Below are 26,801 nucleotides of genomic sequence, written 5' to 3'. Positions count from 1 at the left end.
GTGAAAATATTCTGCCTCGGGAAGTTTCGACAAAGTATCTAGGGGTGATTGTTGATGAGTGCCTTAACTTCAAAGAGCACATTTCATGTGCTAGTGGCAAGGTTGCAAGAAATGTTGGGATGATGAGGAAACTGAAGCACCTTTTTCCGAAAGACATTATGAGATTGCTTTATTTTTCTTTTGTTCACCCATACCTTCTATATGGTTGTCTTGTACGGTCAAGCACGTTTTTAATTCACCTTCGTCCCCTTAGAAGTTTACAAAATAATGCCCTACGTGTTTTAACTGGAGATAATCATAATATGTCTGTTAGACATAGATATAATCAAGTAAATATATTACCTATGGCTGGATTATTCTGTTTTTATAATGCTCTTTTTATGTTTAAATATACACATGCGTTATTACCTGAGTGTTTTAGGGAAATGTTTACAAGTGGTGTTAATTTTCATAATTACTCGACTAGAACATCAACACTAGTTCGGTGACCTCAGGTTATTACAAAGCGATCCGTTTTTTCCATAAGACTTGTTGGCCCTCGGGTGTGGGAACCATTAACGCAGGCAATTTCAACAATTGATGAGCTAAATGAATTTCGCAGTAAATTAAAAGGACAGTGTTTGTCTACATATGAGTTTTAATCCTTGCTGGGCGAATTTTCTCTCAAGTGATTGTGACACTTTTTTTTTTTGGGAGGGCGACGAGGAGGTAGAATAGAATGTATGATTTTTAGTTTTGTGTTTTCGGTATCCAATTAGGTCGTGAAATTTTTAGAAATTAATTTATTTCGTTTATTTTTATTTATTTATTTTCTTATTATTATTTTTTGCCCTTTTTTTTTGGGGGGGGGGGTTCTAAGGCTGGCTGGTAGTAAATGTGTATGTAGGGTTTTGTAAAGGGTGATGTCTGCCCATACAAGTTTAATAAACTTCGGGTTTTGTTGTTAATGTGTTATATTTTTTTAATAAAACCTTTTTCTCTCTCTCTCTAGTAGTAGCAGTAGTAGTAGTAGTATGAGTAGAAAAAGTTGCATCAGGATACAAATATTTTCTTTTGGCTAGTTCAACATCCCCCACAACAAGCCCTGTTGGTTAACTTCAGACACCAAACTGCTCCTAAGCTATTGCTTATACGCCCTTTTGACAACCAGCATGCGATGGCATGTTGGGATTCAGTTCACCTTCACTCCTTTAGATTCCCTGTAAATTTCACTATCATACCCTTAGAAGTGCTAGTATTAGAAGTAGACTAATACTAGTGTTAGTATTAGAAGTACTAGTAGTAGTGTTAACTGTAATAGCACTAGTACTAGTAGTAGCAGTAGTATTAAAGTATTGCATTTTGGTCAGTTAAAAATCCCCCTCAACGAGTCCTGGAAGTTTTAGCTTAATACAATTAAATGCTGCCATGACATTGCCAGTATGTCCTTTTGATGACCTGTATATTCATATACTTCTCGGAGTTTTCATCTTAATATTCTTAGCCTTATAAGTAGTGGCAATAAAAGTAGTAGTTGAAGTAGTAATAGTAGTACTGGTAAATGTAGCAGTGGTAGTAGTATTAGTAGTAGCTTGCACATATTTCCTCTTTTTTCAATTGATCCTCCCTTTCAAGCATTCTGTAAGAGTTCCAACTTAATACCCAAATCAATTCTTCAATGCCTTCTTTTGACAATCTACATGTACACATAGTTTTTTGATCTAGTTCAAATTTTCCCTCAATTTTCTCTTAAATTTTCACTTTGATAGAATTAGCCTTAATACTAATAGTACTAAACATCATAGTATCATGGTAATAGTGGTGGTAATAGGAGAAGTAGTAGAGGTAGTAGTATTGTATTAGTAGTAGTAGTAACAAAGATAGCAGCAGTATTAATAACAGTTGTAGTATGTACTTGTTGCTTCTTTTGGTCAGTTGAACATCCTCCTCATTATATCCAGTTAGTGTCGCTTGATATGGTAAGCCGTTACATAAATAATGCGGATGTGCCCTTTTGACCTCCTGTTTACGCCCTTTTCATCATAATACTCATGGGCTTCCATGTAGCTGCAATTGAAGTAGTAGTTAGAGCAGTTTGGTAGCGGCAGCAGTGGCAGTGAAAGTAGCAGTGGTAGTAGTGTTAGTAGTAGCATTCCCGTTTTATCTTTTGGACAATTAATTTTCCTCTTTAAGCATTCTCTGACAGCTCCAATATGATTACCAAATCCATTCTGAGATACACCCTTTTGACAATCTATATGCACATAGGGTGTTTTATTTAGTTCAAATTATTCCTCAATATTTTGTCAAACTTACACCTTCATACGCGTAGCCTTAATAGTATTAGCATCCAAGACCGTCACGCATATGGGGGAAGGGGGACGTCCCCCCTCAATGCTTTTGGTCACTCGGTAAAAAAAATAAGTCGGTAAAACCATGGTGAAAAGTGCCACGACTTTTCCGACGTCGCTAAAATTCTTTGTTCGATTCGATAAAGACCACGAAAATACTGACATGTCATCTACATAAATTTTTAAATTGGTCGGTAAACGCAGCAGTTTTCCTGACTCCTACCATGATTTTATGGAATGTACCTCGATTTTCAATTTGGTTAAATAACCAGCATTAAAACAGTGATATGATATTTGCCGGAATCTAAATCTCCATTGGTAAATGCAGCGGTTTTATCGACTTGTGCAGTGATTTCACATATTGTATTTGAAACAGACGTTATGCTAATTATTGACAAAAAACAGTCGGTTAAAAGGACCAGCCAGTTGGTAAAATATCTAGCCCCCCTAACAACTTGACTAGTACCGACACTGCTAGCATCATAGGAGCAGTGGCAGTAGTAGCTACAGTAGCAGTAATAGTAGTAGTAGTAGCAGTAGTAGCAGCAGTATTAATAGCAGTAATAGCAGGCTGCCTTTGTTGCCTTTTTGTCAGTTGAACATCCCAATCATGATGCCCCAGAATTTTTATCTTGGTACGGTAAGCCGTTTCAAAAATATTGCTGAAACGCCTTTATCAGCAGTCTGATTGTAAAGAGTATGTTTTGATATCGTTCAACTTCCCCTCAAAGTTTCCTCAGATATTCATTTCAATACCCTCAGCCTTGGTAGTACTCGCTACAGAAGCTGTAGTTTTAGTGATAGTAGTAGCCAGGGCCGTCACGTAGGGGGGACGTCTCCCCCCCCCCAATGTTTTTGGTCCCTCAGTAATAAAAATAATTTTGTAAAATCGTGGTTAAAATTCTTTGTTCGGTTCAATAAAGACCACGAAAATACTGACATGTTATCTGCAGACATTTCGAACTTGGTCGGTAAACGCAATAGTCTTATTGACTCCTGCCGTGATTTTATAGATGGTGCCACGATTCTCAATTTGGTTAAATAAACAGCATTAGAATAGTGACATGAGAAGTACCGAAATCTAAATCTTGGTTGGTAAATGCAGCGGTTTTACCGATTCGTGCAGTGATTTTACGCATTGTATTCGAAACGGACACTATGGTAATTATTGACAAAAAACAGTCGGTTAAAAATCACAGCCAGTAGGTAAAATCTCTTGCTCCCCCCCCCCAAACATTTTGGCTAGTAACGGCACTGAAAGTGGTAGTAGTAGTAGTAGTAGCAGTAGTAGTAGTAGTAGTAGTAGTAGTATTAGCAGTAGTAGTAGTATTAGTAGTAGCGGAAGCAGTAGTAGTGGTAGCAGTGAGCAAAAATTGCCTTTTCGGTCAATTCATCATCTCCTTAATCATTTCCTGGTATTTCTAAATTAATATACTTTGTATTTCCTGAGTTATGCACTTTTGGCACCCACTATGCAAATAGTGTGTTTTGTTTTAGTTCAACATTGCCCTTAACATTCTCTGAGAGGCTCACCTGAGTGTTTCAAACCCGAAGGTCTTGTTATATGATCTTTGGACTATTTTAAATAAAGTAAGTATCGCAAAATATCTCTTGGATGCATTTGGTGAAAAGAGGATGTTGGGGGTGGGGATAGTTGTCCTCCGATCACTTTTGAATCTTAAAAATGGCTCTAGAACTTCTGATTTCAAATCAAATGTGCCCCCTTCAAAATTTATGTGACCACCCCTTCCATAAAAACCATTTATGTTAATAACGGGTATCTGGTATAACTTATAGCCCTTGCCTTGAGGGAAGGAGGATATTGTCATCCTCGTAGACATAATTACTGGACCTCTCAAGTATGTTGGATAGAATGAATATCTCAAATTTTATCGGATATTTGGCGAAATAATGGGCGTCGGGGTTGCCCTCCAATCACTTGTGACTCTTAAAAAGCGTACTAGAAACTGCAATTTACGATTGAATGAACCCCCATCGAAGTTTCTACGACAACTTCTTCTATACGAAGTGCCTTGGTCAGAAAACATTAATAAATTGTGCCCACATCAATCCTTACAAAGGCAGCGCCACCTATGATAGAGCCACCATATTACGCTACCTATGATACCAGATAAATACATTAAGTTGATTAGTGCTATATAAGAGAATAATGTTACGTGGGTTAAATTAGGCAGTGAGATTAGTAGCTGGTTTCATATTAAATCAGAAGCTAAGCAGGGCTCCGTTCTATCACCATTTATATGGATCATTTTGATGGATTTCGTCCTAAGGAGCAGAGCAAGGGCAATGGGATAACACGGAATCAAATGGGGAAGTAAAACTTTCCTGGGCTTAGATCATGCTGATCATTTAAGCATCCTACATGAAAATGTTAGCAAAATGAATAAAATTTTAGAGGTTCTACCAGTTTAGGGTGCAAGAATAGGTTGGAAAATTAATGTTAAAAAGACTAAGTCTTAAGGACGTTGTAATAAGTAAAGGTGAAAAGGTTGTGTTGGGGAACAAAAAGATCGATCAAATGGATAGCTTCACCTACCTTGGTAGTATTATTAGACTGGGCTGGATATTAATGTTAAAATAGAATAGCCAAGGCCAAGGTTGTTTTTGACAGTCGGAAAAAAATGAAAGAATACAAAGATAACTCTGCAAACCAAGTTAATAATGTTGGAAGCTGCAGCTACAGTGATGACAATGGTTAAGTATGGTTCTGAAGCGTCAGCACTAAGAAAAACGGAGGAGAATTTCCTGGATGTTCTCAAGAAAGAGAAAAGGTTTCAACTTCTTTTCTGTATTTTTCAGTATAAGATAATGAAAAATTATACTTCGATTCTGAATTGTCTCAAAAAAGAGAGAAAAAAACATCTGTTCTGAATTTTTCCACAGAAGATAAGGAAAAGCTATGCTTCGACGCTGAATTTTTTCCAAAGAAGAAAGATAGTTCAATTTTAATTCTGAGTTTTCTCAATAAAATGAAGAAAAGTTGAAGTTTTCTTCTGAAGTTTTCCACGTTTTCTTCTGAGGTTGACGTCGATGACAGGGGACCGGTGTGTAATGCCATGGTGGTGCTATATGTTTTGGGGTGCATCATGAAAGGCTGGGCTTGCGAAAACTTGAATCAATGGGTATTTTTAACAAAAAAGTCTTAAAATTTCTTGGAGGTGACTATGTGATATCAAAGTGTACCGCAGAGCAGTAATAGTGTGGCACTGTGGCGTGAATTGATTGGAGTATCACACTCTAGCAATAAAATGCTGAGTCCTGTAGTTCAAATAATTAAAAACAGCGTTTAATTTAGATTCAGAAGCTTATTTTCTCTGGAAAATGGTTGAAAATGTCCTAGGAGTGATGAGGGGTTTGTCGCATGGATGGTAGGGGGCAGGCGTGTAATGCCATGACGGTCTTAGGTGTTTTGTAAAGCATCGTGATAGGCGTGGCTTGCGAAAACTTAAATCAAAGGAATGGAACATAATTTTTAACAAGAAATGTCTGAAAATATCTTGGAGGTGCTGATGTGCCGTCAGAGGGTGCCATAGAACAGTAATAGTGTGGCACTCTGCCGTGATTTGCTTGAAGTATCACGCTCTAGAAATGAAATACCTTTTGCCGCTGTTCAAATAATAAAAACAGTGTTTAATTTATAGTCGCATGCCAATTTTTGGAGGGAACAGGTTAAAACTGACAAAAGGGCAATGAGTGGGGGGGGGTTGCCACATGGATGGCATGGGGCAGGCGCATAATTCCATGGTGGTTTGATGTTTTTGTGGAGAATCATGAAAGGCTTGGCTTGCGAAGCTTGAATCACCGGATTTAAGCATAATTTTTAACAAGGAACGTCTGAAAATGTCTTGGAGGTAATGAGGTGATGTCAGGGGGTGCCGCAAAGCAGTAATATTGTGGCACTATGGCCTGAATTGCTTGGAGTTTCACGTTCTATCAGTGAAATGCCGAGTCCCGCTGTTCAAATAATAAAAATAGCATTTAATTTAGATTCTCATGTTGTTTTCGGAGGGGAAAAGTTTAAAATATCCTAAGGATGATTAGGGGGTGCCACATAGATGGTAGGGGTTTTTTATTCTATTGAAAAAAATTTGATTTTTTTAAAAAGGGTGGAAACACTCCCAAAGCGTGAGAATTTGTTGCTTATTCGACGAAAATATTTAAAAATGGTAAATTCAACGTGGTAAGATTGGTGAACGTAAGGTAGTAGTAAAAGAATTTTATAATTTTGTGAAGAGTCAAGGGTAAAGTATTTGAAAATCTTGATTATTCACTGTATCCATAAAAAATCCTCGACAAATTTGCCTGTAATTTAAAATTTGCATTTTATTGAAGCAAATTTGGTTTCTTGAAAAAGGGGAAAACACTCCCATAGGGTGTAACGGGTCCAGATAAAAATTACAGCATCAAATACAGCACATCAAAGAAACTTAGTGTTGATGTTTCACGCGCCTATCCACAAGAAATGTAGAATTTGTTGCTTTTTCGATGAAAATATGAGAAAATGTAAAATTCAATGTCCTAAGATTGATGAGTTTTAGGTAACAGTCTAAGAACTTCACAATTTCGTGAAGACTCAGGGAAAAATCTTAGAAAATCATTGGTTATTCACTGTATCAGTGAAAAATATTCGACAATTTTTCCTGTAATCGAAGTTTTGTATTCTGTTGAAGCAAGTATGATTTTCTTTTTTTTTTAATGGGAAGCACCTCCAAAGCATGTAACAGGTCTCGGTTAAAGTTACAACATCAAATAAAATACATCAAATAATCTTATTGGGCAGGTTTCACGAGTTTATCTACTACAAGAAATGTGGAACTTGTTGCTTTTTCGATGAAAATATGTAAAAAATGTAAAATTCAACACGGTAACATTGATGAGTGTGAGGTAGTAGTCAAAGAACTTAACAATGTCGTGAAGACTCAGGGTGGGAAAATTTTAGAAAATCATGGTTATTCATATTAAGTAAAAGAAAAGATGCATTTTTGTTAAGGATTCTCGGAAATAGCTCTTAATATAGCTTAAATTCACCTCTATGGAAAACCCTCCTACCCTGGAATTACCTGCTAGGAGATCTCCCTTCTTCCTTTAATTTACACATCTTTCTGTTTGTATTTTATCCTGTGTCATGTTTTTTCATGTTTTGATTTTAAGTTTGCATATTTTTTTTTCTCTAAACGCTGTATTTTTGTTAAGGACTCTCGGGAGTACCTCAATAGTGCCTAACAATTTACCTCTGATAACAAACCCCCTCCTCGAGAATTATCCCCCGTGATAACCCTCCCCCATCGTTCCTTAATTTACGCATGTTTTTGTTTTGTATTTTATTCTTTAATAAGCCCTTTCATTTTTTGGTTTTCAGTTTGCAAAAGCCTGTCTCAAAAACACTGTATATTCGTAAGGACTCTCGGAAATATCTTTCTTCAATTTGTGCATGTTTTGTTTATATTTTGTCCTATATCAGGTTTTGACATGTTTTGTTTTTCCATTTGTCGTGTTTTTAAGTGTCTTTTTTGGGATTTCGAAGTTTTATAACGTTTTTTATCAATAGACTTTGTATGTACAAAATATTTTTTTTAGATTCCTTGTTTAGGATAAATCGTAGGGTAATGTAAGTTTTTCTAATACTGAAGCAAGATTGCGTCATCCATATTACACTGTTCATTTTAAAAACAGGGTGTCTTGGAAACAGGGCATTTTGTCGGGATCCATGGGTGTGTGCAATGTGACACAAGAGCATTGGTAAAAGAGAATGCTTGTATTGTAGGATATCTGACCCTTTAAAATCCAGGCAGGATGTCTCCCTAACATATAAACATTGTCGTAACACCTGGTCAGTAAAACAGGGCATGCTCTTGAAACAGGGCACATTGAATATCTCATGGGAACCTTGTATGAGGATTCTGGAAAACTTCCAACGGGAATCTGCTATGAGCCTTCTAGATATCCTATGGAAATCTGCTATGAGGTTTCTGGAATATATTAGCCAGAACAGAGCTTTGGAAACAGCTTGCTTGTCCTGGTGTCTGGGGGCGTTATTCTATGTGATAGAAATTGATCTATAGAGTTCTAATGAAGACAAAATATCTTTAAAATATAATGATCCTTTGAGAAAAAATGCACTGAAAGAAAAAAAAAGTATTATGTAGCAACCCGCGTATGTGTCTAGAGCGGGGGATTTCCTCCTCGACTGTGAAGAAACGGTTTGCGTTGGAATACGTCATCCATGAACATTGCCCCTTACATAAGAATTAAAGAAAAAGAAAACCTTAAAAGAAAAAAGAACTCCTTGAAAGAAAAGAACGAAACGCCTTGAAAAAAACGCATCTATGTCATAGTGATGTGTGCAATGTTATAAATAAAACATCTGAACTATCCTTACGTAAGATGTACACCAGAAGCACATCCAGGATTTTTGTTCGGGGGGGGGGGTTACTGTTTTTTTAGGGGGGGGGGGTTACACAAAAAACCTAAAAAAACACATACAAAATTTGTTTATGTCCATTTTTGTTAGGTTTTTACGAGTCAATTAAACATTTCAGGGGGGGGGGGTTCAAACTGGGTATTCCCCCCCCCAGGATACGGCCTTGATGTACGCTGACATTACGTAAGATGCGCAGTGTCATTAAGTTATTCTCAATAAATCCACTAACTCACGCAATACCCTCGACTCCAATTACTAAACACCCCCTCTGATGTAACTTGTCACGCACGATTCCGTCATTCTCCATTGCATATAGATAATCATTCCCTAACAGCTATTTCTCTTACTTTACTCTTTTCTAATGCTGAAACAATATTGCGTCATCCACATTACACCCGGCCATTTAAAACAGTTGTGTGTCATTGACGTAAGACAAGCTGTCCGTTCGTATAGCGATGCCTTTAAAACAGGGTTCCGTTGCAATTCATGGGTCCCGTAGAAATCATGGGTATTTGTCACGTAGTAGTAATTATGCCCCCACTACTAATATTGCTTATATGCCATTTTGAAAACATGCATAGATATGTTTTTCACTATATTGCAACTCCCCTAAGCGTTCCATAAAAGTTTCACCTTAATATTCTTAGCGTCATCAGTTACAGTAACTGTAGCATCTATTTTATTAACATTATACGTATAGTACCTTCAAGATAGTTCAAAATATGCCACAACTTACCCATAGAGGTCGAACTTAATAATATAAGCCGATCTCGAGGTACAGCTCTGTCAACTTTTTAAAAATATACATTCTCATAGTTCATTTTGATTTAGTTCAGCATCCACCTAAATACTCCTTGAAAGCTCTGCCCTAATACCCTCAGCTTGCGTAGTAGCAATGGTTGTTGTAGTAGTACTAGTATTAATAGCAGTATGCACGTAGCACTATGGTTTTTTTCATCATCCCTTTTAACACGCGCTGAAAGTTTAAACTTAATACCATCAACCGCTCCTGAAGCATTGCCGATACATCCTTTTGACAAGCTGGTGGGCATATTGTGTTGCGATTTAGTTCAATACTGTTTAAATATTTCCCAAATATCTTATCTTGATGCGCCCTAGCTTTATTAGCAGTAGTAGTTGTACCAGTATTGATAGTAGTAGCAGCAGTGGAAGTAGTAGTAGTAGCATAAGAATTAATAGTAGTTGCCTTAGTTTTAGTAGCAGTAGTAGTTGTCTAAATAGGAATAATAGTAGTAATAGTAGTAGTAGTAGTAGTAGTAGTAGTAGTAGTAGTAGTAGTAGTAGTAGTAGTAGTAGTAGTATGAAAAGAAACTGTAGCATAAGGATGCAAATTTTGTCTTTTGGTTAGTTCAACATCCCCCACAACAAGCCCTGTTAGTTTCAACTTCAGACACCAAACTGCTCCTAAGATATTGCTGATACACCCTTTTGACAACCTGCATACAGATGGCATGTGGTGATTCAGTTCACCTTCACCCCTTTAAATTCTATGTAGATTTCACTCTCATACCCTTAGAAGTGCTAGTATCAGAAGTAGAATATTACTAGTATTAGTATTAGAAGTACTAGTAGTAGTGTTAACAGTAATAGCATTAATACTAGTAGTAGCAGTAGTATTAAAACATTGCATTTTGGTGTACTTGTTCGATAAACGCAGCAGTTTTACCGACTCCTGCCATGATTTTATGGATAGTGCCATGATTTTCAATTTGGTTAAATAAACAGCATTAAAATAGTGACATGATATGTACCGAAATCTAAATCTCAGTTGGTAAATGCAGCGGTTTTACCGACTTTTGCAGTGATTTTATATATTCCATTTGAAACAGACATTATACTAATTATTGACAAAAAACAGTCGGTAAAACGGACCAGCCAGTTGGTAAAATCTCTGCCCCCCCCCCTAAACATTTTGGCTAGTAACGACACTGCTAGCATCATAGGAGCAGCTCGAGTAGTAGGAGCTACAGTAGCAGTAATAGTAGTAGTAGTAGTAACGGTAGTAGCAGCAGTATTAATAGCAGTAGTAGTAGGTTGCCTTTGTTGCCTTTTGGTCAGTTTTACATCCCAATCATGATGCCTCAGAATATTCATCATGGTACAGTAAGCTGTTTAAAAAATATTGCTGAAACGCCTTTATAGCAATCTATATGTAAAGAGTATGTTTTGATATCGTTCAACTTTCCCTCGACGTTTTCTCAGATAGTCATTTCAATATCCTCAGCCTTGGTAGCACAGTAGACAGAATATACCAGTAAGCTTATCGCAGATCATTTCTGGTCTTCCTGAACAAAAAGCTCCTCCCACTTATTTCTGCCTTATTTCTGCATTAGCTTGTTTCTGCATTAGCTTCATTTCCGTTTGTTTCAATGCACTTTGATGGAAACAGTCGGAAACAGACTAACCTGCATTCCCGATAATCTGAATTCGCCTATGTTTATATCCGCCAAACCGGAAATAAAGCTAATGCAGAAACAAGCTAACCCCGGTCCGGGTTTTTATAATGGGTGAGATAGAGAATGATCATACTGCTAATTATATAAACTGTGCTTGGTAGTAATCGCTACAGAAGCTGTAGTTTTAGTGGTAGTAGTGGTAGTAGTAGTCAGTGCTGTCAAGTATGGACGGGACGCCCCCCCCCCCCGTTTTTGGTAACTCAGTAAAAAAAATAATTCGGTAAAATCGTGGTTAAAATTTTTTGTTCTGTTCAATAAAGACCACTAAAATACTGGCATGTCATCTGCAGACATTTCGAACTTGGTTGGTACTCCCTAATCATTTCCAGATATTTCTAAATTAATATACTTAGTATTTCCTGAGTTACGCACTTGTGACAACCACTATGCAAATAGCGTGTTTTGATTTAGTTCAACACTGCCCGTAACATTCTCTGAGAGGCTCACCTGAATTTTTCAAACCCGAAGGCCTTGTTATATGATCTTTGGACTATATTAAATAAAATAAGTATCTCAAATATCTGTTAGATTTATTTGGTGAAAAGAGGATGTGGGGTGGGGCTAGTTGTCCTCCGATCACTTTTGACTCTTGAAAATGGCTCTAGAACTTCTGATTTCCAATCGAATGTGCCCCCTCCCAAGTTTATCTGACCACTCCTTACATAAGAACCTTTTATGTTAATAATGGGTATCTGGTATAACTTATAGCCCTTGCCTTGAGGGAAGGGGGGATATTGCCATCCTCCTAGACATATTTACTGGACCTCTCAACTATGTTGGATAGAATGAGTATCTCAAAATTTTATCGGATGTGTTTGGCGAAATAGTGGGCGTCGGGGTTGCCCTCCAATCACTTTTTACTCTTAAAAAGGGTCCTAGAAACTGCAATTTCCGATTGAATGAGCCCCCATCGAAGTTTCTACGACAACTTCTTCTATAAGAAGTGCCTTGATCAGAAAAAAAATAATACACTGTGCCCACATCGCTCCGTACATAGGCAGCGCAACTATATTACGCTACCTATGATATCAGATAAATACATTAAGTTGATTATTGCTATGTAAGAGAATAATGTTACCTGGTTTAAAGTAAGTAATGAGGTTAGTGTCTGGTTTCAAATTAAATCAGGAGTTAAGCAGGGCTGCTTTCTATCACCATTTATATTGATTATTTTGATGGACCTCGTCCTAAGTAGCACAACAAAGGACATGGGAGAGCACGGAATCAAAGGTTAAGTAAAACTCTCCTGGGTTTAGATCATGCTGATGATTTAAGCATCCCACATGAAAATAATAGCAAAATGAATAAAGTTTTAGAGGTTCTGTCAGTTCAGGATGCAAGAATAGGTTGGAAAATTAATGCTAAAAAGACTAAGTCACTAAGACTGGAATAAGTGAAGGTGAAAACGTGGTGTTGGGGAACGAGAAGATCGATCAAGTGGATAGTCTCACCTATCTAGGTAGTATTATTAGACTAGGCTAGGTAAAGATGTTAAAATAGAATAGCCAAGGCCAAGGTTGTTTTTGACAGTTGGAAAAAATAACAGAATAGAAAGATTAATCTGTAAACCAAGTCTAGAATGTTGGAAGCTGCAGCTACAGTGATGAAATGGGTTAAGTATGGTTCTGGAACGTCAGCACTCAGAAAAAACGGAGAAGAATTTGCTAGATGTTTTCCAGATATTTTGCTTACGGATTATTTTGTTTACCCGACTGACTGACCCACTTTTTCGGATATGTTTTCCATCTTATCCATCTTATAATCTCGTCCATCATATCCGCTTTCTAGTGAGAGAAAGGCTGAGATGGTTAGAGCACGTTCTGCGGAAGAAGGATGACAGATTGCCAAAGATTGCCCATGTTGGCCAACCGTCTAATATCAAATGAAAAGCAGTTCATCCCCAAATGGGTTAGGAAGATGTCGTACGGAAGGATTTAAGGGACATGGGAAGTTTCAGGGAAGATATAAAGAGGGAGGTTTTGAACAGATTGGGATGGAGGAGGAGTTTGCGTAGCTGTGTTGGCCGCCGCTGGCTTGGTACTGCAAAGAGCACCTTAGATTAACTTCAGCACCAAGCCACCTGAGGACAACACGGCTGTGCACGCTCCTGCTCCATCCTAATCTATTCAAAGTTTTATTTTTTGTTCCCTCCCAAGAAGTTTCAATTTCTTTAAAATCCTTCCTTCTGACTCTTTACGACCCTAAAAAGTCTGACAGAAACACATTTTTCGAAGAGCTTGTTGTTTGATTTACTGACTGTCGAGCAGGTATCAAAACTATCCGTAGACAAATCCTCTGGACAGCATCTGACCAATCCTCCTTCATTTCAAAGGACGCTAAGGTATATAGAACTATGTTATTATTGTCAAAAATAAAACTCGAGGCTAATAGTATCCAGCTTTGATCTAAAGCTAACACTTAGGATTTGGGAAGCGTAACTACTCGTCAGGCAGTTATGAAGTCGCTAGACTCTAGGATGAGAACCAGAGAGGAAAATTGTTACAATAATTTGATATGAAATTATAATTATTTGAAAAGAATGTATAATAACAAACAAAACACACTTTTTCCGATCGTTTCCGATAATGATTTCTGTTTGTTTTAAATTTGAATTATAATATGGTTTTATTTGTCTAGTCTTAGGTTTTGAAACAGCTCTTAAAATTTTTATTATATATTTCTTACATGGAGAATGATTTTTTTATTTGTTTTGTTCTTAATTGACATAGTTTTATTATTGGTTAATACTACGAGTGTCTGTGTTATTTTTTAGTTTTTCTTACTATAAATTCACCAGTATGATCGTAAGTAAAACTTGGGACAAACCTAAGATCACCACCAGTTTTACGCTATACATTTTTAATTATAATATTACTACAAAACATTGAATGGATGGGAACAGAGGTTTTTGTTAACATAAATCGAAATATAAATCTATTGAAGCCATCCTGACTTCCATTTGGTGACGCCAATGGAGACATGTATCTTAATTCACCATTTTCTCAAAAGAAACTCTTTGTGTTTTTCTCTCTTGTAACTGTTTAAAAAACAGTTCGCGGTAACGAACTGCAATTAAGGAGCGATGCAGCTCAATAGTAACCGAAACTTTGAGAAACAGAGTTTTGATAACCATAGACACATCAAAAGAATCGAATTTTGATGCTCATTCAAAATATACAAATTTCATCATTTCATCAAGTTTAACGCTTCCAATCAAAAGTTACAAGCCTGAAAAAAACTTAGACAATTTTTTAAAAAGGGGAAACAACCTAAAACATTAAGTGATCTTAATGAAAATCACACCATAAGATTCAGCATATTCAACAACCCTATTGTAACGGTTTAAAGCTCCTATACACAAGAATGTGGAATTTTACATTTTTGCCAGAAGAGATCACGGAGTCGTTTTTTTCTTTTTGTTGTTTTTTTTCGAGGGTGATCGTATCGAACCAGTTGTCCTAGAAAGTCGGGAGAGGGTTCATTTGATCAGAAATCAAAAGTGTAGTGCCCCTTTTAAGTCACTAAAAATATTGTTGGGCAGTTAGCCCGCCTCGCACACCCCTTTTTCCCAAAGTAGCTTGAAAAAAATTTGAGATAACCATTTTGTTCAGCATAGTCGAAAGATCTAATAACCACGTCTTTGAAGATGACTTGACCCCTCTCAGTCCCCAGGGGATGGCTGCAAGCTACGAACTTTGCCTATTGTTTACATATAATGTTGGCTATTGGGAAGTATACAAAAATCTTTCGAGGGGGGATTTTTCTAGAGGGGGGTAACATTGAAGGACCTTTATACGGAGAAATTTTTCGGGGGGGAAGGGAATTTTCAATGGAGGAGAAACTGGATTTCCCGGTATTATTTAAAAAACGATGACTATAAAAAAACAAGTTTTCTCAACTGAAAGTAAGGAGCAAAGTTAAAACTTAAAACGAACAGAAATTATTATGTATATTGTTTGTTATTATGTAATTATTATGGTACGTTTTTTATTATGTTTATTATGTATATTCCCCCACCTCAATACTTCACATTTACGCTAAAGTTTTTTGGAACTTTAAAAAAAGCTTATTATTATTATTAATATAATAAATGAAAAAAGCTAAAAACTTCTAAAAAAGCTAATACGTATAAATAATTAAATTGTATAATAATTAATATAAATAATCTAATTAATGTTTCGGGACTCATTGTTAGATAATTAGAACAAGAAGTCAATCTTAAATGGAACTAAATATAATTCCATTTTTTTCTTAGATAAAAGAAAATGTTACGAATCAATGTAACCAGCTTTGTCTGCCTAATTGCATGTCTAAGTTGAGACTCCTTTGGTCCTGAAGTTTCAATCAAATTGTCTACATGGGCTGAAATATTAAAGCAGATCAGCGAAAAAAAAATGAATTTTTTGGACAAGAGTTGATATAAGCATGTTTTTCGACTAAAAATTATTTCCCGACGTTGATATTACCCTGAAAATTTCACGCCGATTGGGGAACATCGATATTTGGCTAATTTTGGAGTTCCCCGATCCATTGTAAATGCCAAATACTGCCAACAGGTTCTTTTTTTTTACCGAAGGGATAAAACAATTCGCCTCGACATCCTTCTTTATAAATGTGGTTGACACTCTGGGCTACTAACTAAAGGGGCTGGTTTTATGTTACCCTTTTCGTGAAGCGGAATGACATCACGATAGAGATAGAAAAATTAATACAGTCAGTATCCTGACCAGTTGCTGTCCACTTTCTCTATTTCTCTATTTTTTTATTAGGAAAATTCCGTTCTAGAATTGGCCTGATTCTGTAATAGCAAATAATTCTTGCTGTGTTTTGTGTCATTTTTACCCCTCCTATTACAAATTACCTTTTATTAATTAGACCTAGTTCCTAGTAAAAGCAACACCAAACAGCAGACAGGACGATTTACTCCGTCATTCGGTAAATTATCCCATGAAGCTTTGGAAAAGTAGAGGGTTTTTACCTCTGTCACTTTTCGCGAGCGATTGGTTTCCCATCCCAACTTATTTGCTGAATATCTATCCCTTCTTGCACGCTTTTATAGAACGAATTGATAGATCCATTGGTAATAGGCTAACCTACAAAGCATGGGTTTTTATGGTACTGAAAGATGAAATCCCACAGGAAGAAAGTAATGTCTAAATAGATCTTGAAATATTTACAATGTAAATACACAAACTGGAATTCTTTTCAAAATAGGAACTCCTTTCAGTAGAAGTACTGCTGATGACGATCACTGTATATGTAATCAAAATACCCAGTATAGTTTTGTTTGTTTTTTCACCGTCTAATAAAAGGATTTATCCCTATTTGAACTGTTATTTATGGATTCCTGACTAATAAATTTACGCCCCTGTCCCAACAGAAGATAGGTTAAGTCTGGACCCCAAAAGAATCCAACTAGAATAGTTACTCATACTTTTCCGAAAGTTAAATTGACATCTGGTAACCAGTTTTGGTAGATGCTCATTCTGATCGAACTTTCGGGTAAGTCAAATGGTGCATCCTCTGGAGCGCTGTAAACTATATTTTATTTACCTTCTGTGAAGCATCTTAACCCATTTTACGATATTCCCTGCCTTTGGGACTACTTGACAAATATGCTACAAAAGCAAGCAAGGACTCTTATTTCTAAATAATCAAAGCAATGAAAAGCTAAAACGTGATGTTGATTCTGACCTCTACCGCAAAAGGAGCTATTAATGGTGTTCTTAATATCGATGGTACCATTGAGACGAGTAGCTATGAGAGGGGGTCACTCACCCCGTTCCCAGTAATATCTTAAAATTGTTTCAATTTCTTATATAATATCTTATACCTTTCCCAAAATTCTTCTATGTTCTATGTATTTCAAATTTGGCCTATTCCAAAAATATCCACCCTACATAAAAAAAGTTTTTTGTTCACACGCCAGGTTGCACTCCTGTAGATAGGGTTTCCCTGTAGCTTATTCCTATGTTTTGAAAATTACGTTGAAACATACCCAAGCCATTGTAATACCTCAATTTATATATTATGCATTCTCTTTTATTCTTCCCCTGTAAACCAGTTGGACTGAAAAAGGTTGAATGTTTAATATAATTTATACTTTAACAATTTCCAGTCCTTAGACACAGGCCCCCTAAATCCTACTTTCTGCTATAGTTGTACCCTTCATTCTGTTTCATGAAACATCATGCTTAGTATACAGTACATCAAACCTTATTATACTAGCCATGGACTTATAACTTACTTGCAAATCTGACCTCTCTGAATGCCTTATAGAATTTTCTCCAGACTCTTCCTTTTTGAGCCAAACTGCTAGGACTATCATTTTGTTGATGAGATGTGATATTAGCTCTAGGGCTTAATATTGTTGTGTGGTGTGTTATTCGTCCTTGTTTTGGAGATATTTCAACACCGTTCCAGTCGTAAGTTGGTTGAAGAATGTCACTTTCAGCATATCCGTCATCATATTCGTTTAAATCATAGAAGTCGTCTCCTGTTGACATTATTTTATTGGACGTGTTTCATTTATGTAGATCTAAAAAATGAAAATAATTTAGAGGATTCTTGTTAATTTCCGAGTCAACAGGCACTTTCTGCCAAAAAATAAACTTTTATTTACTTATCATAAACAAAACAAACAGATGGAAACATTGAAACCCAGCTAGCAGAGAGCAAAGCTTAAAGCGAAGGCGGCCTAGTATCAACTAGATTGTAACATACATCAAAGACAGAAATAAGAATGAAAAAATCAGAGTGGGGGAGGAACAGAAGAGGCTACCTTCTTTTGATTAAACCACATTACTGTTGTATATACAAAAAAAAAGTAATGAAAAAAGACCATTCCATCAGTAAAGGCAAATAATAACCTCTGTTATTTTCCTCTTAAAACTAGATCAGTTGTTCAGGTCTACAAATTTATTATACAATATAGGTTCCTTTGTTGTGAAAATAGTTGAGGAAAAACTACAAAGTGCACATGAATGTGCCAATCATTGCTTTGGAAATTTCAGAGAAAAAAAGTTGAAAAAAATAGTTGAGGAAAAACTACAAAGTGCATATGAATGTGCCAATCATTGCTTTGGAAATTTCCGAGAAAAAAAAATACTAAAATGTGGAAATGACCGTGAGAAGGATTTTTCAAAATAACTTCCCGAGAGTAACTACAACAATAACATGTGGATTTACGAAGAAATTTCGGGAAAATCCGAGAAAAAATAATAATAGTTTTTAGAGGAATTTCCAAAAGAAGTTTTACAGTTTGAACTAACTAACCCCAGTCGGGCCTCTTTTTAACAATAAATCGGGGAGCAGCCTGACAGTTTTGCACCAACGTAAAAGATATCTAAGAACGTGGGTATCGACTAATAATTTCGTTCCGCAGAAAAACCAATGAAGATAGCATACATTAGTTACTAAGACTGCTACACAAGAAAACTGAAGTAAACAAAATGTATGAAACAAAAAGGAGGACAAATCTATGTTGATTCAATACTTCCACACATCATCCATCTCCCCAAAGAACCCAAAATGTAAAGTTAGAACCCTATATACAACAAGTTAATATCGTGCAATTCATTCATTTTATTTATAGATTTTGAAATGGCATTAGAATTAGTAAGTGTTATCATGACTTTGATGTCTCAAAGGATACATTACTGGCTAAATCCATAGCAAGTTCACTTTAACAACAGAAGCTAATTGAGATTGACATCCAGTCGCAAGGGTGTATCTACGAACTTTGTTCGGGGGGGGGATTTTCGTTAGGAGGAGGGTGTTTAAAAAAATCTTTACAAAATACATCAAAAATTAGTTTATATGCCACTAGGAGTTTATATGCCACTATTTAGGAGGGAATATTGAAATCTGCCCCCCCCCCCTACTTTTAGGATCAGGCCTTGACCACTGGGAACGGTTTTGAAGTAACTAAGGGTTTATTATGTTTCAAAGGGAATAATCTTCATCAGTTTCAATTGTATTTATTACTCTTTTATTATAATTTGGTTATAAGAATTTTTCCATGAAAATGAGAACAAAGTTAAACTTGGGAAGAGTATCGTTGCAACAATTATTATTATTTTAAACAACTTCAATGCTTATGAAGAAACTGATAGGCTAAAAGTTCGTTTGCTGCCGACAACAACTTATTTAATTTTGAACCCAATTTTCAGGACCATATTTTGTGCATAAGAATATATTTACAGAATCAATCTGTCGTGAAAGTTTGACTGCCCTTCAATTTGACTATTTTTACAACACAAAAACAAATAGCATTTAGACACTCCTCTTTGCACAGAAGCTAAAAAAAAGGTATGATATAGCTTATGATAACTAGTTAACCCTAACCTGCATGATAGTTTATTTAACTTTAGTGGAAACATTCAAGGGTTGTAAGTCAAAATCATATTTCGTTAGAGATACCACTGAGATAGTCTCCTATTTCTTTCTTCCTTCCACTTGACGTCATATTAATGTCCTAGCCATATAAAGTTGTACTTAACTCAATTGAAAGCTAAAATGAGTCTACATATTTATTTGACAAATGAATTCGATAGTGGCAATTAGCGCCACGGAACAAAATCAATATATTTAGGAACTGAAAAAACCAAATCATTTATTGGTAGGCTTTTTCCACCTAAAAACTCTTAAAAGCTAGACATAACCCTTTCTTTCAGAGTTTTAAGAGCTTATAACACATTCCTAAAACATCAGAAGAAAACGTAGATACGTGGAGATAAAATTTTATTTTTCACAGAAAAGGCAGGGTCTTCGGGGCAAATTTTTAAATTTTATACATGGACCTTCAAAGAATAAAACTCGTTTGAGACATCAAACAAACAGCAGATTAAACGAAACAGGACGAGCCTGTACCTCTATTAAATTTTTCTGTTAAGCATATACTAAAATATTAGATTTATTGAGTCTAATTTTAAAACGGCAAGAGGTCAGCGAAACAAACCAAGCTCGAATAAGGGTAAATCGAGTAAGAGCGTTAGGTCAAAAGCTTACGTAGACACTCATGTGCATAATAAAGTCATTTTTAGCATGAAAAATTTCTCTTTTGTCCTTTCCCTTATTTGTAGAATTTTAGCTGGTTTACAGAAATATAGCCCATTTTTTTTTTAATGATACGATTTGCGTACTTGTCTGGCTTGAAAACTGAAGCTTGAGCAAATTACCGCTCGGAACAAGCCTTGATCAAGGTTATGTTCCCTATACAAGTTTTGGTAAGTTATTTTTTTGCAGTCTCACGGTTTTAATGTTTCAACATAAGACGATAATGGTGCTGTCAGTCACTAGCTGAGATCAGCCTTGTATATCTACTGAATGACATTTTCGAAATATACTTTTTTTTTTCTTAGATGGAAAACTTCCTCGAAAAGTGTTGAAAAAAAGTCGATTTTCCTGTTTTTTTCGGTAAATTTAAAAATTCACTAAGAGAAAGTCGAAACAGAATTGAAATTTTGGCTCGGTGAATGGATAGATCTGAAACCAATGACTGCAATTATGTAAGCATTTTGATCTGTCGGTGTGAGTCATAGTTGTAAGCTTGTCACAAAATTTCACGAATCGCAGGGAAAATAAACCTTAGCTTACCTAGGGTACACGAGCAGCTATCATTAACTATACAAAAGAGGCTCATTAATATTGTTCATAATTGACTTTGCGAAGGAAATAAAAAAAAATAATATTAGATTTTATCAATGATTGTGAAAAAAGGTAAACTTTTTTTTAACTTCTTTTTTGTCAGTAATGTAAAACTCTGCTGCTCTGAAATCATGCATGACAGATGTAATATTTCCCTAGATTAAACTTCGAGACTAGTTTCATTAAATTAATCTGTTAAATTGGTTAAAAATTTAAAATGTAATAAAATAATTATTCAATATTAAATATATATTGAACTCAATGAAATATACAATACTGATGTTAATTATGAACCAAAACTAATTAATATTTTAATTACTTAAAGCTTTTTAATTAAACTTTGTTTCGTTATCAACTATATGGTCAGAAATCTTTCATTTGTGACATCTAGTGTTCCTATTGAGCCTCTTAGACTGAAAAATTAATTATTGTATTTGTTCGTCTTAAACTGAAAAGTTCTTTAGTTTGTAATACTATGAGGATCCAAAAAAAAGTTACCCTTGACAAGCAATGAAAAAACTGCAAAGAGACTGTTTTTCCTCTGACAAAAGGACAGAAAAAGGAAATTCAAATAATACCTTTTGCTCTTCTTTTTGTTTATTTAAAAACAAAGAGGACATGATGGATTTATAATTTTGCTGTATTGTGTCCCGGTCTGGCATTAGATTGCTTGTTACAAAGAGCAAACTTAAATCTTGGAGTTTTTGGATCATTAGATATCAAGAGAACTTTTAGGAAATACTTTAGAGCATTTGCTAGGAAAGTGTTTGTCATAAAACTTTAAAAGTATACTGAAAATCAAGTTAAATATTCTTGTTTCTTTGGCTATCCGTATAAATGAATAAATAAAAAAAACGGAAGTCGGACATAAATCTAAATAAAAAAAAAAATGTGCCAGAACGTCTAATTTGTGCTTAAGAATATGTGCCAAAATTGAATGAAATTCCGATTAAGAAATTTTACTAGACAACTTAGCGCAAAGAAAATTCCTAATGGACTTAATAAAAAAGATGTTTGAGGTCTTAATCAAGATTGTAAATTTCTTCTGTGTCTGAAGTAGACAAACCAATCTATTATAAGCTGCAAAAATCTCTTTTCCCGGGGGGGGGGGCATCTTCCTCGCCTTGAGTCTAGTCAATGAGTTATCGACACTACTTGACTGCACGGTCCTTGTGTTGGCCTTGTGACAGCTGAGATGGAATTCCAGGTGCCGTATGGCCAAGTAGAGATCAATCCACTGTACCACCAGAGGTAAACAAAACGTTATTAATAATCCACTGTTTTCACTATAGAGGTGTTCGAACTTCAATTCTTCGTCCCTCGAGGAGAGTTCTGTAGCCGCTGTCCTGCAATAGGTACTTCACCTTGGGTGATTTTTCAACATTTCAATTTGAAAAACACTCTTTACTTCAGTGTAAGGTGATTTTTGCTCCTAAATATCCTTTAAAATATTTAGGCATCTTAAATAAATACAGAACAAAATATATTATAGAGAATAAATTTGTATTTCTCTTATAAAATAAGAATTATCAGAGAAAAATGGGAATCCCATTTTCTATGGAATTTAGTTTTTCGTTTGTAACAAAAATATTAGTATAGATGGCCTTAAGCTGAGTCAAACTGAGTTTGGGGTAGATATAGATATCAGCTGAGATTACAGCTGAAACTCTAGGCTTGAAAAGAAATTTCGACTCACCTCGAAACTCAGCTGAAATTCAAGCTGAGGTTTAAACTGAGTCAAGCAAAGCTTCAATAATGCAAAGACATCAACATCTTCAAAATTATGCAAAGCCATAGAACTTAGTTTATTTAAATAATCCGTGATTACTACTACATCCTGTTTACAGTAACAAAAAGACGAATAATTAGATTAGCTTTTGAAATAATTTCGGCGAGTTTTCATGGCTCTATCTACAAAATTGTGGAAGTTTTATTTTTTGCCAGAAGAAAGTGTTTTCTTTGTTGTTTTTTTTTATCTTCCCCAATGGCCCCAAAGGATCGGGGGACGGCTCATTCAAGCGGAAACCAATAGTTCTATTGTCCTTTTTAGGTGACGAAAAAGACTGTAGGGGCGACTATCCCCCTCCCACGCTCAATCTCTCCCTAGAGACATACAATCAAAATTTTTAGATAACCATTTGATTCAGTATAGTTGAAAGATCCAGTAACTATGTCTTTAGGGATGACACAACCTCCATAGTCCCCAGGAATAGGGCTGTAAACTATGAAATGTGGCCATTATTTAAACATAGTATTTCTTATTGGGAAATATACGGAAATTTTTTAGAAAGGAGTTGTTTGTGGTGGATAATTTTTCACGGGAAAGAAATTTGCGGGGAGGAAAGTTTCCGGGGGAATTTAGCACAAACAATTTTACACGGGCAAGAGGGAAGTGGATTTCCTGGCATGAATTGAAAAATGGTCAGAAATTAAATAGTAAAAAAAGTGTTTCAGCTGAAAGTTAGGAGTAACTTTAAAAAATAAAACGAGCAGAAATTATCTCGTATGAGGGAAACTGCTCCTTCCCCAACCCTAACTGTTTACACTAAAGTTTGACTTTTTGGCCCAATTCTTTAACAAGGACTGCTACAGCACAAGGGTCGTTGAATTTAAATTAAAAGCATTTATAAAGAAATTTAACACTTTAGCGTAATGAGCAAGGGTTGAGAAAGGGGCAGCCCCTCATACATAGAATAATTTATGTTCGTTTTAAGTTTAAGTGCTGCTCCTTGCTTTCAGTTGAAGAAACTTGTTGTTTTACTTAATTGTACTAAGACTAGTATAAATCTCAGAACATAAATTGAAACACTCAAACTAAAAAAATGAAAACGCTTAGTTTTCAATGAAGCAAAAAGTGAGAATTTTAAAACCTAAAAAGATCTTTAAAATCATTAGGTTCCTAAAATAAGGGAGAGGAGGAGGATTATGGCATCCATGTGTTTTTTCATTCTATTATGCCAAACATAAAAAGTGCAGAAGTTTCAATCCTCTACGGTAAGTTTCAAATTCATTTGAAAAGAAGTTTTTAATTTTAGCTTTTCTTTTCGCAGTAAAAATATTTTTTCTTTTAACAGCAACAACATTTTCTTTCCAAACTCAGTTTGTTTGAGTTTATTGAATTATTGAATATAGTTTATTGAATTTAATTGCAATAAGACTAGTAAAAGTCTCACAACATAAACTGAAACACTTAAACTAAAAAAATGAAAACGCTTAGTTTTCAATGAAGCAAAAAGTGAGAATTTTAAAACCTAAAAAGATCTTTAAAATCATTAGGTTCCTAAAATAAGGGAGAGGAGGAGGATTATGGCATCCATGTGTTTTTTCATTCTATTATGCCAAACATAAAAAGTGCAGAAGTTTCAATCCTCTACGGTAAGTTTCAAATTCATTTGAAAAGAAGTTTTTAATTTTAGCTTTTCTTTTCGCAGTAAAAATATTTTTTCTTTTAACAGCAACAACATTTTCTTTCCAAACTCAGTGTGTTTGAGTTTATTGAATTATTGAATATAGTTTATTGAATTTAATTGCAATAAGACTAGTAAAAGTCTCACAACATAAACTGAAACACTTAAACTAAAAAAATGAAAACGCTTAGTTTTCAATGAAGCAAAAAGTGAGAATTTTAAAACCTAAAAAGATCTTTAAAATCATTAGGTTCCTAAAATAAGGGAGAGGAGGAGGATTATGGCATCCATGTGTTTTTTCATTCTATTATGCCAAACATAAAAAGTGCAGAAGTTTCAATCCTCTACGGTAAGTTTCAAATTCATTTGAAAAGAAGTTTTTAATTTTAGCTTTTCTTTTCGCAGTAAAAATATTTTTTCTTTTAACAGCAACAACATTTTCTTTCCAAACTCAGTTTGTTTGAGTTTATTGAATTATTGAATATAGTTTATTGAATTTAATTGCAATAAGACTAGTAAAAGTCTCACAACATAAACTGAAACACTTAAACTAAAAAATGAAAACGCTTAGTTTTCAATGAAGCAAAAAGTGAGAATTTTAAAACCTAAAAAGATCTTTAAAATCATTAGGTTCCTAAAATAAGGGAGAGGAGGAGGATTATGGCATCCATGTGTTTTTTCATTCTATTATGCCAAACATAAAAAGTGCAGAAGTTTCAATCCTCTACGGTAAGTTTCAAATTCATTTGAAAAGAAGTTTGTAATTTTAGCTTTTCTTTTCGCAGTAAAAATTTTTTTTTCTTTTAACAGCAACAACATTTTCTTTCCAAACTCAGTTTGTTTGAGTTTATTGAATTATTGAATATAGTTTATTGAATTTAATTGCAATAAGACTAGTAAAAGTCTCACAACATAAACTGAAACACTTAAACTAAAAAATGAAAACGCTTAGTTTTCAATGAAGCAAAAAGTGAGAATTTTAAAACCTAAAAAGATCTTTAAAATCATTAGGTTCCTAAAATAAGGGAGAGGAGGAGGATTATGGCATCCATGTGTTTTTTCATTCTATTATGCCAAACATAAAAAGTGCAGAAGTTTCAATCCTCTACGGTAAGTTTCAAATTCATTTGAAAAGAAGTTTTTAATTTTAGCTTTTCTTTTCGCAGTAAAAATATTTTTTCTTTTAACAGCAACAACATTTTCTTTCCAAACTCAGTTTGTTTGAGTTTATTGAATTATTGAATATAGTTTATTGAATTTAATTGAAATAAGACTAGTAAAAGTCTCACAACATAAACTGAAACACTTAAACTAAAAAATGAAAACGCTTAGTTTTCAATGAAGCAAAAAGTGAGAGTTTTAAAACCTAAAAAGATCTTTAAAATCATTAGGTTCCTAAAATAAGGGAGAGGAGGAGGATTATGGCATCCATGTGTTTTTTCATTCTATTATGCCAAACATAAAAAGTGCAGAAGTTTCAATCCTCTACGGTAAGTTTCAAATTCATTTGAAAAGAAGTTTTTAATTTTAGCTTTTCTTTTCGCAGTAAAAATATTTTTTCTTTTAACAGCAACAACATTTTCTTTCCAAACTCAGTTTGTTTGAGTTTATTGAATTATTGAATATAGTTTATTGAATTTAATTGCAATAAGACTAGTAAAAGTCTCACAACATAAACTGAAACACTTAAACTAAAAAAATGAAAACGCTTAGTTTTCAATGAAGCAAAAAGTGAGAATTTTAAAACCTAAAAAGATCTTTAAAATCATTAGGTTCCTAAAATAAGGGAGAGGAGGAGGATTATGGCATCCATGTGTTTTTTCATTCTATTATGCCAAACATAAAAAGTGCAGAAGTTTCAATCCTCTACGGTAAGTTTCAAATTCATTTGAAAAGAAGTTTTTAATTTTAGCTTTTCTTTTCGCAGTAAAAATATTTTTTCTTTTAACAGCAACAACATTTTCTTTCCAAACTCAGTTTGTTTGAGTTTATTGAATTATTGAATATAGTTTATTGAATTTAATTGCAATAAGACTAGTAAAAGTCTCACAACATAAACTGAAACACTTAAACTAAAAAAATGAAAACGCTTAGTTTTCAATGAAGCAAAAAGTGAGAATTTTAAAACCTAAAAAGATCTTTAAAATCATTAGGTTCCTAAAATAAGGGAGAGGAGGAGGATTATGGCATCCATGTGTTTTTTCATTCTATTATGCCAAACATAAAAAGTGCAGAAGTTTCAATCCTCTACGGTAAGTTTCAAATTCATTTGAAAAGAAGTTTTTAATTTTAGCTTTTCTTTTCGCAGTAAAAATATTTTTTCTTTTAACAGCAACAACATTTTCTTTCCAAACTCAGTTTGTTTGAGTTTATTGAATTATTGAATATAGTTTATTGAATTTAATTGCAATAAGACTAGTAAAAGTCTTTACAACATAAACTGAAACACTTAAACTAAAAAAATGAAAACGCTTAGTTTTCAATGAAGCAAAAAGTG

The 26,801-nt window shown here is 34.7% G+C and overlaps 1 protein-coding gene across 2 annotated transcripts in view; it reads right to left on the bottom strand.

The window, feature by feature from the left end:
* Window positions 1-26,801, bottom strand: part of LOC148950664 (neuron-specific calcium-binding protein hippocalcin-like) — a 257,313-nt gene that overhangs the window by 196,662 nt on the left and 33,850 nt on the right. For both annotated transcript variants that reach the window (XM_089091695.1, XM_089091696.1), the window contains exon 2: window positions 17,497-17,787. In XM_089091695.1, coding sequence (XP_088947821.1) covers window positions 17,497-17,755 — 259 coding nt within the window. In that variant the 5' untranslated portion in view covers window positions 17,756-17,787. The remainder of the gene's footprint in view (window positions 1-17,496; window positions 17,788-26,801) is intronic.

This window comes from Artemia sp. Qi Xiang Cuo, chromosome 7, assembly GCF_049724085.1.
Source record: "Artemia sp. Qi Xiang Cuo chromosome 7, ASM4972408v1, whole genome shotgun sequence".
NCBI classification, from domain to species: Eukaryota; Metazoa; Arthropoda; class Branchiopoda; order Anostraca; family Artemiidae; genus Artemia; species Artemia sp. Qi Xiang Cuo.
This window is presented reverse-complemented; position numbering and strand designations above follow the sequence as displayed.